The sequence below is a fragment of the Lutra lutra genome, chromosome 8 (genome assembly GCF_902655055.1).
Source record: "Lutra lutra chromosome 8, mLutLut1.2, whole genome shotgun sequence".
NCBI lineage: Eukaryota > Metazoa > Chordata > Mammalia > Carnivora > Mustelidae > Lutra > Lutra lutra.
In genome coordinates, this window is record NC_062285.1 from 123904566 (window position 1) to 123921525 (window position 16960).

Genomic DNA, 16960 nt, shown 5'->3' on the forward strand with positions numbered 1-16960 from the left:
CAAAGCCACCTTTGTTAGTAACAAGACACCCATGTCACATTTATGGCTCTGGGACATTTTCAGCAACTGTAGCTGAAGACCAAATAGACCTGGAAAATATGGTCTCAATGACCAAATATATATTTCTTGTATGCCATTTTATTGTACATAGTCAGCTTCAGCCACTATGTTAAGGTATTATGGGTTGAATTGTGTCCCCTGAAAAGATATGTTGTAGTCCTAACCTCTGGATGTGACCTTATTTGGAAATGAGATCTTGGTAGATGTAATCAAGTTAAGAAGAGACTCCATTAGGGTGGGCTTCTAATCTAATATGGCTGGTGTCCTTACAAGTAGGGTAGAAGAGGCATAGACACACACAGGGAAACATTATGTGATGGTGGAGGCAGAGATCAGAGAGTTATGTGTATAAGCCAAGGAACACCAAGGATGGCCAGTAACGTCAGAAGCTACAAGAAAAGCATAAAACAGGTTCTCCCCTAGAGACTTCAGAGAGAGCACGGCCCTGCTGACATCTTTTTAGACTTCTAGCTCCAAAGCTGTGAGAGAATAATTTTTTTTAAATGCCACCCTGTTTGTGGTACTTCATTAACAACCCTGGGAAACTAATAACAGTAGGTTCGTACTATGCAGTCGCCTTTGAAGGGGCGGTGGGTATGACAGACAGTTTTCTCAGAAGATGACAGCACAACTGAAAGCCTCTTTAGTGTTTCTTCAGTTCCCTAACTCAAAGTGGCTGAAATCATAAGGAAATTTATTTCACATAACAGGAAGGCCAGAGGCAGGTCTGTCCTCAGGACAGGTTGATTAAGCTGCTCAATGATACTGTGAAAGACCTTCTCCTCTTTGCCTTCTGGGAGAATTTATCTTAGTGTGGCAGCCAGATGGCTGCCACGGTTCCAGGAATTACATCCAGACACGATCAGAGGGAAAAGAGCTTTGGTGGCTTCCTCAGCCTTTCATTTGAGGAGCTGACACTTTCTCCTGAAGCCCTCAGACACTGCTCCTATCTCATTGGGCAGGTTAGGGTCACACGACTCCCCCTTAAACCAGTCATTGGCAGGGAAGATGAGACACGTCAGAGTAGTTGGGGGAGGGATGGGGATGATGTCAGGTTGCCCTCATTGCTTTGGCTGAGTGGGGGGTACGCTGAATTCCCAAAGTAGAACTCTGTTGGGAGGAAGGAGAGGGATGGATTCTGTGCAGGCAACAGGCAATGTCCACTATCCACAGTTTTTTAAAAAGATTGTATTTATTTATTTATTTGACAGAGAAAGAGAGAGCGCGCGCACAGGCAGGTGGAGCAGCAGGCAGAGGGAAAGGGAGAAGCAAGGAGAGGGAGAAGCAGACTCCCCACCCAGCAGGGAGCCCCACATGGGGCTAGATCTCAGGACACTGGGATCATGACCTGAGCCAAAGGCATATGCTTAACCATCTGAGTCACCCAGGGGCCCCTCACCGCCCACAGTCTTTCTAGTACAAAGCACTTGGGCAATATTTATAGTAAAACCAGAAAATAAATAATTAATAGCCTTAGACTCAAATTACTAGAGGGAGAACAGATCTGTGGATCACCAAGGAGTTCTTTTTTAAAAGCTCTTTTTGGTCTTTTTCATCTCCTATATTTCAGTTCTTCTCTTATGGAGTACTTACTCATCCATTCCATTGTAAGAAATAGCATACCTGTGGACTTCCCATTAATAGTTCCTTATAGGAACCTATGTCCTACCAAAAGAAGGATTGCTAAACCAAACAACAATAACAAAACAATTAAGAACCAACAACAATAACAAAAACAACTAAGGAACAGAATAAAAAGACTCCTGAAATCTTTCTATATATCCATGAGACTCCTGGATAACTCCTTATTTTCTGATAGTAAATTCCCACTCTACCTAAGTATGAGAGATTTAAACATGTCATAGTTAATTAACATTTTCAGTTTACATTAACATGAACATTAATATTTCAAGACAGCTTACATTTTGGGTGTCCCTTACATGCCTCTTTTTATGATCTTGGGTGATACTTTGACAGAACTCCAAGGGAACTGAGACCCCTGTTCCTACCCCACTCCCCATCAGGGGACAGGATGATAGGTAAGGGAGGATGGGATGGCTACCAATGTGACATTTCTGTTACTTGCTTCTTGGACATTTGGATGCCAGCTGTTCCCCTGGATGGTTGGTTATCCTCTCAAAATACTTTGACCTCATTGCAAATTTAGGCTGGTCCATTTATATTCCATTATAATCACACAGATATTATTATAGTTAATTTGTATCAATAGCATGGATTAAAATATTTGCTAATGAACTCCATTTCTGGAGTAAATGATGTGGTAATTTTTGAAACTAAAAAAAAGGGCTTGCTAGCTATGTGAATGATGTTTCAAAAATTAACTGTACACTATAAGTCAGTTATTTTGTAAAAGAAATGGTAAAATCTGAAATTGTGGAGAATTCAGATTTCATTGGGACTTCAAAACATAACACTCTTGGGGCGCCTGGGTGGCTCAGTGGGTTAAAGCCTCTGCCTTTGGCTCCGGTCATGATCTCAGGGTCCTGGGATCAAGTCCCACATCGGGCTCCCTGCTCAGCGGGGAGCCTGCTTCCTCCTCTCTCTCTCTCTGCCTGCCTGCTTGTGATCTCTCTCTGTCAAATAAATACATTAAAAAAAAACAAACAAACAAAAAACAAAAAACATAACACTCTTGCTCTGTGCTTTATTCTGTACAATGACTCCAGAGAAGCTTGGGAATGTGGAAAGAGAAGAGGGGTTTAAGTAAGGTTCTGAATGAAGCAACAGGCAAGGGAAAACAATTAAATAATAAAATAACAATAAATAATATGTAAAAAATATATATAATTTATTATTAATAAATAGACTATATTCTTGTAAAAGGATTGTCCAGTGTAAATAGAAGGTACTACATCTTCAAGTTTTTTAACAAATCATAACGGAACATCAAGTTAAATGGAGAAATCTGGAATTTCATTTCTATGGTCCAGTGAGCTGTGGGAGAGCGTTGATCATACAATCAACAAATTTGTGTCAGAAATTTAGTCCAGGGCACCTGGGTGGCTCAGTCATTGGGCACTGGCCTTCGCTTGGATCAAAAGCCCAGGGTTCTGGGATCGAGCTCTGCATTGGGCTTCTTGCTCCACAGAAAGCCTGTTCTCCCTCTCCCACTCCCCCTGCTTGTGTTCCCTCTCTTGCTGTCTCTCTCTGTCAAAAAAATAAATAAAATCTTTTAAAAAAACGTAGTCTAACAAACATGATCAAGGCAGGCCTGGGGTCCGTAGCATTCAGTTCAGTCCTCTGCAGCTCTGGCTCCATTGCAGTTGAGCATTTGTGTTCCCTTTCATTATCTTGAGAGGCTCCAAAGCCCTCACTCCAGAGAGATGCACTCACCTTCATCATTACATTCTGCATAGTAGAACTCACCTTTTAGGAAGGTGACTTACCAAGAAGAATCCAAACAATCCAGTAGGCAAGTTCTCATGTTTGTCACCATTTCCTTTCCACAATCATTCTGTCCATTGGGATTTGTCTAAAGTTGTTCAGGAAGGAATAAATAATCTAAGAGTGATTTGTGGGGCTGGGATTGGGACAGGCCCCATTTCAAGCTCCCAGAATCCCTCTTGCCACCTCCTCTCTTAGCACCCATGTTCATCTTTAGCAAGCTGACCTTAAATCTTAACTGTTGCTTCTGTAGAGCTATTGACTTTGAGGAAGTTATAATGTCCTTTGGCCTCATTTTCCTTATCTGTCAAATGGGAATATTAGTAGTATCTGCCTGACAGGGTTATTGTGAGGTTTAAATGAGGTGGTGCTTGTAGGTCCCTTAGCACAATGCCAATAAAAATTAGTTAGTGGATTTATTATTTTATGACAATGAGGTTACTTTTTCCTAGGCCTCACCCATGATTTCTATGTAGGTAACTACTAGATTTATGGCTCTGGTCTCAGTTCTCCTGATCCTCACTTCCATTTTCCTCCCAGCTACCTGCCAGATGTTTCCACATAGATATTTCCGTGGAGGCTCAAACTCGTCATGTCTAAAAACACACTCAACCTTCCTCAGCCCTTGCAAGGCCAGTCCTTCTGATTGCCACAGTTAGGATGAGGAAGTCTGTGTTTCCGTTTGCCACAAGTCTTCTCTGATATCTTGCTAGGGAGGGACAGAACTACCCCAAGCTCTTTCTTTGGTCAATATCATGTATCTCTCTGGACTTCTTTTCCTTTCCCGCTGCCAACACTTAAATGGGGTCCCCAAGTAATACTCCCCTAGCCTCTCCCTCACAGTTTTTTGCATCATCTATCTCCTTGCCGCTGGCATCGAGGAACTCAGTGAACAGTGGGTATCCATTGAGTGCCATTCCTAAGTCTAGCTTTGTGCTAGGGACTGGTAGAAGAGGAAAGAGGGAAAGAGCCAAATAGACATTGGAAGGGAGTTTCAAAGATGACTAAAACACCCTCGAACCTTGAGGAGGGCTCAGTTCATGAAGGACCCATGTATGAAAAGAATAAAACGCTTGGGTGTAAAGTGTAGGCATTGATTGTTTGACACATACCCTGTTCAAGATGGCACCAGACACCAAGTTTAGGCTGCAGAATCTACACAGATGCCCTCCCTTGTTACCTCCTCTGGGCTTTCTTTTATTTTCTTTCTTTTTAAAGATTTTATTTATTTCTTTGACAGAGAGAGAGATCACAAGTAGGCAGAGAGGCAGGCAGAGAGAGGGGGGGGGGAATCAGGCTTCCCGCTGAGCAGAGAGCCCAATGCAGGGCTGCATCCCAGGACCCTGAGGTCATGACCTGAACTGAAGGTAGAGGCTTAACCCACTGAGCCACCCAGGTGCCCCATCCTCTGGGCTTTCTTGATTCTTCAACCTGCCCTCCCCAGTTTGGACTTTCTCTTCCAATACCTCCAGTACCCACACACCAGCACTCTGTAGTGGGCTATCCTTCACAAATGGTTTAAAAAGCTTGGGGGTGTCAGAGGAGGCCTCCCAGAAGAGACAACCACCACAGCAAGAAGGGACAGATTCTGGCTTCCTTTGTTGTCATTAATTTGATTATGCTAGTCCTCACTTCATAGACTTTCAGGAATATTGTTTTGCTTGCCAAAAAATTTAGTTTTCTTACATTGGCATTTAAGAACCTCAACTGTCTTGTATCAGCTTGCCTTGCCATTCTTTTTTTTTTTTCACCTGGATTATACTTATATTCCTAAATTCTATATCCAGGTTGCAAATGTAAAATCCTGGAGAAGTTAGGAATGTAAGACAAAGGAGTGAAACAGGCTGGGAGTAAGGTATTAGGGAGTGGTGGGGACTGCGGCAGACTGGAATTCCCTCACTCCACCTGAAGAAAATAGCTCCTGGAGTTTCTCCAGCTGACACTTGCCCTGTGGTAATGTGGTCCAGTTTCACTTGATCTTGAGGAGAAGATCAAGAGATTTTTCAAGAGAAACTAGAAAGTTGGATTCTCTTGAGAACTCTCTAGATTTTTATTGTTGTTAATTTGAATTTGACTTTTACTTCACCTTAAGAAAAGAGTGGGCCAGATGAGACACATCTGCAGAACTGATCTGTCCCTCTGTTTCCTCTGGCCTCTAGGTTGCAATGCTTGTTTATAAGGCCAAGTTCATACCACCATCTTCATGACCTCGTCCCTTCACCAAGAAGAACTTTCTCCCTTGAGATCCTGAGGGGGTACCTTTCTGTCCTACTTTAAACTATCTCTTTCACTTTATTTTGTACTGTAGTCTGTTCTGGTTTAGAGGAAAGAACACAGATTTTAGAGTCAGACAGATCTGGGCTTAAATTCTGCCTCTGGCACTTCCTGGCTGCTTAACCTAGGGCGAGTTGAGATCCAGTTTCCTCATCTATGGAACTGAAATAGTAACAGTCTCCTTGTACTGTGGCTTCCTGAATGTATGTTGAACAGTGAACATGACCCATGAAGTGTGACGATTCCTGTTTGTTAGTAAGATGCATCCTTATGTCAAGTGGTATTGGGTTTGATTCACAACTAAGACTTTGAGAAATATGAAAGCAGATATGGTAAGAGGCTTTGCTTGCTGCTTCTAACCTAATGTGTTTGTTTCGTCAGGTTATGATGTTGCTGGGCCTGTTGCAATCGGGCTCACCCACTGGAAAAATCCATATGCACAAGGCAGACCCACGCTTCCATCAGATCTGCCTCTCTTTGTCTCCAAAGATGCGGGCATCCCTGCGTACCACCGATCCCTCACCCGCAAGACTGAGCTGGCTACACCTTTGTCTTGTCCAGCCTCACTGTCCATCACTCCAGTGCCTTCTTACAGCAGCAGCAGCCAGGAAACCCTCAGTCAAGACACGACAGGTAATGGTGTTGGTTCCCTGTTGGAGATTCAGGACTCAGTGTATTTAAGGTTCCTTCACCTGTTTGTTTACCTGCTGAACAAATTGCATCTGCATTCCTGCTTATATGGTGCTGTGGACTCCAACAATTCCCCTGTATTCACTGGTCTTTAATAGCTTGGCTGTACCTGAAGGAAAGTTAGATGTGTTTAGAAATATTTGATCTAAGTGTTAGTTCTATTTGGTAAAATGTTGTCTGGAAATCAACTCTGAATCAGAATTCCAAGTTTTGTCATATGAATTTTTGTTTAATGTTTTTAATCTTATGTTTAGTGGCAAGCCATCTTTCTTGGGCTAAACTCTTATATTCAGAAAAGTTATCAATAAGTTACTTATGAATACCTTAGTTACTACCAATTCATGTTGCTCCACCAAACTGATCTATGTCACGGGCCTGCAGACTGCTGCCAATGGGCCAGATCTGAGCCATCCACCTGTTTTTGTGCAGCTCAAGAACTGCGAATAGTTTTTACTTTTTAAAAATGATTGGTGTCTTCGTTCATTCATTATGTCTAATTTCGTCTTAGCTAGAGTGGCTGTAACAATACCTAAACCAGGTAGTTTATAAAGAACAGAAATTTATTTCTCACAGTCATGGAGGCTAGAGGTTTGAGATCAGGGTGCCAGCATGGTCAGGTGAGGGCCCTTTGTCAGGTCTCAGACTTCTTATAGTATCCTCATATGGTGGAAGGGACAAGGGATCTCTGTGGTGTCTCTTCTTTGAGAATGCTAATCTCAATCTTGGTGGTTCCATTGTCATGACCTAAACATCTCTCAAAGGCCCCATCTCCTAATACCATCACTTCAGGTATTAGGATCTTAATGTATGAATTTGGAGGTGGAGGGGACAAACAGTCAATCCATACAGTTAGAAAAAATTAAAATAATAATAATATTTTGAGACATGTGAAAGTTACATGAAATTCACCTTTTTCTGTTCCACATTTCAAAGTTTTATTGGGACATAGCCACACTCATTAATTCATGTATTGTCTCTGCCTGCTTTCCTGTGACAATGGCAGAATTGAGTAATTATGACAGAGACTGTATGGCCCGCGAAGCCTAAAATACTTATGATCTGGCCCTTTGCAGAAAATGTTTGCCAACTGCTGATCTATGTGATCTTTGGGAGTCATGACTTAAACAGTCAGGGCAAGAAAAATGCTCACAACACATTGCCTTAAAATTTATCACTTACATTTCACTTTAAATGAGTTACAGGAAGCTTTATGCAAGAATAACCAGTTAATTGTTTTTATTTCTAAAGTCTAAGTTGGAACTTTAAATTACGAAAAAATCTATCCTGCCACATTTTTCTTCCATAGATATAGCACTTAGGAGTAATGGCTTAGTTGGACAAATCCAATGTGTAATTCCTGTTCTGGAAATAAAACTTTGAAGTTGACACTTAACAGTCGCAACAACATGTAACAGTTCACAGATGCTGCCACCTAGAGGTGAGATGCTGATGTTGCAGAAGTTCCAGATCAAAAGCAACCTGAAGCAGTAGATTGCTGACGTAGCACCAAGTGTGAAGGCTCACCATTGAATTTGTTAAAAATGAAGATTCCGGGGCTCCTCCAGGGGATGCTGTGTCCATGACACAAAGTAAGCTTCAGCTGTCTGTCTTCAGCAGACTACTCTCTCCTGAGATTTTGGTTTCTGAGGTTCATCTGCATACCTTGGGGGACCCCCTCCAGATGTCTTTGGTTAAGTGGCTAGATAGTATTACTCACTGTTAAGCATGGAGGGACAATTGCATTCTGTTATCTCTGCCGTGGCAAAAACAAACTATCTTTCTAGTTGTCCTGTTTGAGGATCAACTTGAGAGTAGAAAAATTACAATCTGGGCTGAACTTTGAAATCCTCTAGGATTTGAAATTATCATGAATGAAAATGGGCTCTGCTTGCTTTAAAATTTTAATAAAATCTGAAGTTCAGAAATGAAGTGCTGCCTTTGGCTGGGGTAGCTGCAGGGTTCTGGTATTTCTTGGCAAAGATGAGTGTGAAATGGCAGCTGCCAGATTAACATTTTATCACGTTTCTCTGTGAGTTGACTTCTTTCTTCCCATAGAGTGCCATACTCAGAAGCAATCCAATTTCTAGAGGAGGTTTCTATTTTTAAACTGAAGATTTTTCAAAAACAAATTAAGAGCCCATAGTTTTCTTCATTCCTGGGAATTTTCCATTAGCAATAAAATGCTGGATTTTTTCCAAGCAACTGTTTATTATTTTTATTTGTATACTTACAAAGTTAGCCTCAACATTTAAAGATATATTAAACAAGGATGTAGTATTTTTTAATTAACATATAATGTATTATTTGCCCCAGAGGTACAGGTCTGTGGATCATCAGGCTTTCACATTTCATAGCACTCACCATAGCACATACCCTCCGCAATGTCCATAACACAGCCACCCTATCCCTACCTCCCTAACCCTCAGTAACCCTCAGTTTGTTTAATGAGATTAAGAGTCTCTTATGGTTTGTCTCCCTCCTGATCCCATCTTGTTTCATTTTTTCATTCCCTACCCGTCAACCCCCCTGCCTGTCAAATTCCTCATATCAGAGAAATCACATGATAATTGTCTTTCTCTGATTGACTTATTTCGCTCAGCATAATACCCTCTAGTTCCATCCACGTCGTTGTAAATGGCAAGATTTCATTTCTTTTGATGGCTGCATAGTATTCCACTGTGTGTGTGTGTGTGTGTGTGTGTGTGTGTGTGTGTGTGTGTGTATCACATCTTCTTTATCCAATCATCTCTTGATGGGCATCTAGGTTCTTTACATAGTTTGGCTATTGTGGATATTATTGCTATAAACATTCAGGTGCACGTGCCCCTTCAGATCACTACATTTGTATCTTTAGGGTAATACCCAGTAGTGTGATTGCTGGGTCATAGGGTAGCTCTGTTTTCAACTTTTTGAGGAACCTCCATGCTGTTTTCCAGAGTGGCTGCACCAGCTTGCATTCCCACCAACAGTGTAGGAGGGTTCCCCTTCCTCTGCATCCTTGCTAACATCTGTTGTTTCCTGACTTGTTAATTTTAGCCATTCTGACTGGTGTGAGGTGGTATCTCACTGTGGTTTTGATTTGTATTTCCCTAATGCTGAGTGATATTGAACACTTTTTCATGTGTCTGTTGGCCATTTGGATGTCTTCTTTGCAGAAACCTCTGTTCATATCTTCTGCCCGCTTCTTGATTGGATTATTTGTTCTTTAGGTGTTGAGTTTGATAAGTTCATAATAGATTTTGGATACTAGCCCCTTATCTGATATGTCATTTGCAAATATCTTCTCCCATTCTGTCAGTTGTTTTTTGGTTTTGTTGACTGTTTCCTTTGCTGTGCAAAAGCTTTTGATCTTGAGGAAGCCCCAATAGTTCATTTTTTACCATTGCTTCCTTTGCCTTTGGTGATGTTTCTAGGAAGCAGTTGCTGTGGCTGAGGTTGAAGAGGTTGCTGCCTGTGTTCTCCTCAAGGATTTTGATAGATTCCTATCTCACACTGAGGTCTTTCATCCATTTGGAGTCTATTTTTGTGTGTGGTGTAAGGAAATGGTCCAGTTTCATTCTTTTGCATGTGGCTAAGCATGTAGTGTCTTATTATAGAAAATTGAAGATGCTGGTATAGCTTCTGTAAATCTCAATTATGATTTTATATAGGTTAATTATTATATTTATTTGATTTCATACAGTAATTTATTGATTTTAATATGTATTTTCTGTGTGGAAGATCCAGTTTCCTTTCTCCTTCCTTGTTTTTTTTTTTTAAGTAAAGTTAATGCCATTATTTTCTTATATTTTATTTTTTGCTTCTCTTGCTAGTTTGAAGAAACCTGTGGGGTGAGATAAGACAGTTCCGCTACACCAGGATTTCTTAAGCATTCCCGATTTTGCCAGACATCCCTTCACATTTCTAAGTCATCTTTCTTCTGCACAAACTGCAGGTCTAATGGGCGGAGCTGACAAGTTTTAGTCACAAAATCACTCTACACTTATTTATTGATTGTTGGGATTTTCTTATGTTTAAGAATTTCTCCAAACATACTTAAAAATAATGTTTCCATTTTATAAACCCCACCACTCTACAATTCTAGAAGCAACTAAAAAGACACAGAATGCCTAGAACTTCTGGGATTATCATTTTATTGAGCTGTTTTTACTCTTGCCACTACCCTATGCCATCATCCTTTCCCTTCATTGCGTGACTAACTGGTACAATAGCTTCTCTTGATTTGACTTTACTTAAACCTGTTTGCCACCTTGCACAGTGAATAACCTGTGAAACTCTGCATGGTGGCCCTGGACATGGCACTCCTTCCTTATGGTGGAAAATGTTTTAATCAGTAAATCAGCTGTAGCAGGTTAAGTTGGAAAATCAGTCTCCATTGTTTGGCGGGCTCCATCCATTCATCCTTCCAGCCATCCATTCCTCTGATACATACTAAGTTCCCACTCTGGGCCATGTACTGTGATAAGTCCTTGGAATAGAAAGCTGAGTAAAGCATCACCCCTAAGGAGCTCAGAGTCTACAGGAGGGGGCATATAAGTAAATCAAGTTTTTTTTTTTTTAAGATTTTATTTATCTGTTTGACAGACAGAGATCACAAGTAGGCAGAGAGGCAGGCAGAGAGAGAGAGGAGAAAGCAGGCTCCCCAAGGAGCAGAGACCCTGATGTGGGGCTCAATCCCAAGACCCTGGGATCATGACCCGAGCCGAAGGCAGAGGCTTTAACCCACTGAGCCACCCAGGCACCCCAGCAAATCAAGTGTTTTAATTCAGCGTAATATGTGCTAAGATAGAAGATTTCACAAAAGTGAATAACAAGTGAGTAACAAAGGAAATAACAAATAAAAATAACAATACACTTTTTTGTTATTGAATTATTTCATTAATATACTATTAAAATACAAATAATAAAGTATTAAAATATGCTGTTATGAAAATGTAACATTAAAATATATTTATCAAAATATATTGAGTACAAAAGCTGTTATTGAATTATTTCATCAATTAAAAGAATGTAAATTTGAGAGAACCGTAGGAAGAAAGTCTGAAACTGGCTCACAGATACTCTGTGTAGGTTTGATACTCAGTTTTTGATGATCAAGCTTTGTAACTTGCTTCACTACCTGCACATGGTTTACACTTTTGGTCACTCTGCCCCCAGCTAATTCTCGGTCACTTTCTCCTATTGTATTCAGTGCCTAGCTGCATGCTCATGACTCTTAAGTGCTATTACCATGTCTGATTTCCCTGCCAAGCTTTAAAGATGTATTTACAACCACCTTCCAGAACTTTCAGCCTGGATATATCCCAGACATCTCAAAACTATGTGCCACAAAAAGAACTTGCTTCTGGTACCTCTCAGAGTTGAATTTCCTACTCTATTTAATGGTGTCACAGTCTGTCCAGACTCCTAAGCCAGAAAGTCAGTGACCTCATGCTCAACTCTCTGCTGGCCATCAGCCTACACAGCCAGCTGGCTGACACATGCATTATGTTTACCTTAGAAATATCTCCAATTAAGAGCATTCTCATCATCCCTGCTAACACTATCTCAGCTCCAACTCTTATAATCTCTACCTGCATTAGTATAGCAGTCTTCTTAATTCATAATTAATTATTTAAAAAATTCTTGTCTTCCATGTCCACAGGTGTCACTTTTCCAAATTCATCTCTCTTTCTTTCTTGCTCTCCTCTTTCCTTGCTCTATTACTGCCCTTTCCTTTCACTTGGGAAAACTTCTCCCATTGTCAATTCATATATGGTACCAGAGGGCTTTTCTAACTAGCTTACCAGACCCCCTAACACCTATCACTACTCTCTTCAGATGTATCCACACTGTGGTTACGTGTAATTCTTTACTGAACCTCAGAGATTCATGATTTTACACATGCTGTGCCATCTGCATGGATACCCTTCTTTACACTCTCCTCCTAGAAAATTTTCTCTTCAAGCCTACCTACAAGGTGTCCTTCTCTGTGAGTTATTTTCTTTTTCTCCTCAGCATATTTAATCATTTTTTTTCTGTTTCTGGCAATTTCTGTTGACACTTTGAATTCTGTTCTTGTTAGATTGTAAAATAGTTTTTTTTTTTTTTCATGTTGGCTGGCTTACTAGATGTAAAGATCTTGAGTTGAGAATTAGTGTCTTAATCATGTATTTGTTTGGTCAATGTAGATCCTGGTATATGGGAAGTATATTTTTTATGACCATTTCAACTGAAGATTAGACACAGTTGAAGAGAGAACTAGGCCTGGAAGATAGAGCTGAAGGAATTACCCCAAATACAAAATAGAGAGGATGTAGAAAAACAAGGAGGAGGAGATTGAAATATAGAAGACAGAATGAGAAAGTACAACATACAATTAATAGAAATCTTATTCTGGATTAAGAGACTAGAAAGAGTGGAGAGACATAGAATATTAAAAAAAAAAAAAGACAATGAGAATTTCCCAGAATTGATGAGAGACACAAATATTTTGATTCCAGGAACAGTGAATACCAAGTAGATTAAGTAAAACTAAATCCACTATTATAAACATATTGTGGTGAGTCAGCACAAAGATAAAATACTAGAATTCTGAGGTGGGAACAACGTATTTCTTGCAAATGAGAAAAAAGTGGGGAAAGACTTTCCAGTAATAATGATAAAGGCCAGAAGACAGTGAATTAGTATCTTAGAAGTGCTGAAGAAATAACAGTCAATTCTGAATTCTAAATCCAGCTAAATGATTATTGAAGAGGGAGGTCAGTGTAAGAACATTTTTGGAGCCTTTATTTGGGGTGCCTAGGTGGCTCAGTGGGTTAAGGCCTCTGCCTTTGGCTTAGGTCATGATCCCAGGGTCCTGGAATCGAGCCCCGCATCGGGCTCTCTGCTCTTTGGAGAGCCTGCTTCCTCTTCTCTCTGCCTGCCTCCCTGCCTGCTTGTGATCTCTCTCTGTGTCAAATAAATAAATAAAATCTTTAAAAAATAAAAAAAAAGAGAACATTTTTGGAAAAAGACTGGGAAATATACCCAACACAAACCTAGTGAAAGAATGACTGAAAAGCCCATTATTGAAAGGAAGGAAATTGAACCTAGAAGAAAGATGAAAGAAATAATGAGGGGGAAATCTATATATTTTTAATTCAGTAAGGTCCCTTTAGAAGAATGGTTTTCAACCAAAAATAATTTTGTTTCATGGTGGACATTTGGCAATGTCAGGAGATATTTTTGGTTGACATATGTGGGCAGAAGGTATTTCAGGGTTTGAGGCCAGGAATGCTATGATACATTCTGCATGTGACCTGGTCCCTAACTTATTGTTCCATGTTCATCATTAATTCTTTTCTTAAAAAAAATTTATTTATTTATTTGACTAAGAGGGAACACAAACAGTGGGAATGGAAGAGAGTGAAGCAGGCTTCCCGCCAGCAGGGAGCCCGATGTGAGGCTTGATCCCAGGATCCTGGGATCTTGACTTGAGCCAAAGGCAGATGCTTAATGACTGAACCACCCAGGCTCCCCTCATCACTACTTCTTAATGCTACTTCCTCCCTTTTGAAAGGGCCTGGTTAGCCAGAGGGAGCCATTTGGTTGACCTGCCCCTCCCGGAGGAACTTACTTGCAAAGCCCAGATACAAGGGCGGGCCAGGCTAGGTGGAGACATCCAGTCAGTAGGGCATGCATATATTTACTATGATAAATTGAAATTCAGTTGGCCACCCATATTGCCAACCTAGCATGACTGTGCAGTTTTCCCTGCGTATTGCAATCTCATTGGCCACCTGTGTGTAAGCCAGGCTCAACCACCTCTATAAAAGTTAGTCTGTGAGGCTGGGAAGGGTCGTCACCTCTTTGTAAGAGACGGCCCCTGACCGGTTGGTTTAATTCTGGTTTAATTCTCGATGCTTGGCACGAGATAAAGCTTTGCTTGAACTTCACTTTGTATCAGTCTCGCTCCTTTGATTACGGACCCTAACACCTTTGAGTTTCTCTTTCTGTGTGTTAGACCATGACGTTGCAATGGGCCCTGCCTTTGTGGCATTTCCAGGACTCTGTGCTTGCTGCTCTATCTGCGGCTGTTATTGATAAAATATGTCTTTGACACTTTTGATTTTCCCTTTTCCATACTTCTTCCTGTCCTCTAACTCTTCCTACATTTTATTTCGTGCTGCCCCTCGGCCTTTTCTCTTCTTGTTCACTTACATCAGTTTCTCAACCTTGGTATTATTGACATTTTGAGCAGAGTAATTCTTTGCTATGGGAGCTGTCTTGGGCACTGTCGATGTTTAACAGCATTTCCGGCCTCTACCCAACTGGGTGCTAGGTGTGACAACCAAAAATTATCACCAAATGTTGCCAAGTATCCCTGGTTGGGGGGTGCAAAATTGTCCCCAGTTAAGAACCACTGATTTGCACCAGTTAAATCTGGTCCTGTTCTTTGGAGTTCCGCTTAGTGGGAGTAATCTGGTAACCTAATTGTTTAGAATGTGTCTGTAGGTTGTAATGGATTTTACCTTATATTTAATAAGAGCCTTTTGCAAATCGTATCCTAGTTGAAAGCAAGGAGGGACTTCCTTTCTGAAGACGGAGATTCCCCCGCTTCCAAGTTTAAAGTGTCACCTTTAAAAAAAAAAAGATTTCTTTATTGAGAGAGAGAGAGAACATGAACTGTAGGAGGGCCAGAGGGATAGGAAGAGAGAGAATCTCAAGCAGAGTCCACGCTGAGCACAGAGCCTGATGCGGGGCTTGATCCCACAACCTGGGATCATGACCTGAGCTGAAACCAAGAGTTGGATGGTTAACTGACTGAGCAGATCCTCATTTGTGACAGGAAAGGAAGATGTGAAATGACTATTCTCTGTTTCCAATTTGTAATCATTTCCCAAGAGTCGAGCTTTTACCTGTGTACCTACAGTCTAAGCAAAGCACTGTGTCTCACCATGGCATGGAAGATGTTCACTTATGTTTCCTAGTGACCTCGTAAGCTTACCAGTGCTTCTGTGTGTGGACTCTGAAACCTAGAGATATGTCAGACTCATGATGCCATGAATTTGTCTGAGATAGAGAGTAGCTTAGAAGAGGTATCTGTTTAATAGCGTGATTTAATTTCTTTCAACAAATTGTGACCAGTTACATTCAGAAGTGATGCTGAAAGAAATAGGGGAGTTTTAAATTTCAGAGGTAAGGTGTCACAAAAAAGTGACCCTGCAACTTGAGCTCCTGATGTGACCGCGAGAGTAATCTGACCCAATTGGGAGCTCAGTGGTCTCCCTTTTAGAGATGCCCAGAGATGCTCATTGACCTGCTCCTGCTTGTGCACTGTGTGCCCAGTCAGGCAAAACCCAGGAGTTCTGCTCGAGTGTCAGCCCAGCTTAGTTCATGATACAGAGTAATGGGAGGATAACTATAAAAAACAGGACCATATAAATTAGACATAGTTTTTCTAAGCCATTATATTTTTTAAATATGAAAAAGTTCAAAAGGTAGAAAGGAAAGGAAAGAAAGAAGAGAAAAAAGAAGGAAAGAAAGAGGATTTCTTACAGACAACATAGAGTTGGATCTTGTGTTTTTATCCACTCTGACAATTTGTCCTTTAAGTGATAAATTAGACATTTAAAATGATTGCTGATACAGTTGGATTAACCTCTACCATGTTAGTAGCTGCTTTCTACTCATTGCATTTGTTCACTGTTTTTTTTTTTTTTTTATTTTTTTCTTGCCTTCTCTGGTTTTATTTTTTTTTTCCTTCTCTGGTTTTAATTGAATATTTTATATGAATCGTAATAGAATGGGTACCTCCCTGCTTCTGTCTCTGCTTTCAAAATTTTTCCTTTTGTCAAAATGTCCCTGAAGGAGTGTTTTAGTTTTTTAAAAAAGATATTTATTTATTTGTTTGTTTGTTTGTTTTATTTAATTTTTCAGAGCACACGTGCACACAGTGGGAGGGGTAGTAGAAGAGGGAAAAAGAATCTCAAAGAGACTCAGTGCTGAGCCGAAGGGCTCGATCTCATGACCCTGAGATCATAAGCTGAGCTGAAACCAGGAGTCGGATGCTTAACTGACTGAGTCCCCAAGGTGCCCCAGGAGTGTTTCAGTTTTAACTTTACACTGTGGAAAAGATTTCCTGGTAAGGGTTATGTGAAATGTGGGTCTGATGATTAACCTACGTAAGTTGGGCAATTATAACAAGTAAAACCACTTTCCTGGCTTTTTGGAAGGTGATTTGTGGTTTTCTAGAATACTGGTGGGGTAGAAGATACCACAGTAGAAGGGCAGGCATTTGAGGAGAGGTTGTTTAGTTAAGGGACTGGTGTTTGAGGCAGTGGGACAGTGTACGAAGGCTGATTCCAGAGCAGCTGGGAATAGCTGTATCGTTCTATTCAAGGTTGAGCACTGAATGCGTTGTCCATAGAAATACTGTTACGTGTGCTAGCTGGGTTCTCTCAGGCTAATACTCTGGTGTTTCCAATGTTTTTTGGCATTCAGTGAATCAATTGACATTTGTGATTAAGTCCAGAATCTTGTTTTTTGTGTGTGTGTGTGTGTAAGTCCA

General features: G+C 40.7%; 1 protein-coding gene across 1 annotated transcript in view; it reads left to right on the forward strand.

Moving 5' to 3' along the window:
* Positions 1-16960, forward strand: part of ANO4 (anoctamin 4) — a 462190-nt gene that overhangs the window by 16527 nt on the left and 428703 nt on the right. Inside the window, exon 3 of the mRNA XM_047742883.1 lies at positions 6121-6372. Within this exon, the coding sequence (XP_047598839.1) occupies positions 6121-6372 (252 nt within the window). The remainder of the gene's footprint in view (positions 1-6120; positions 6373-16960) is intronic.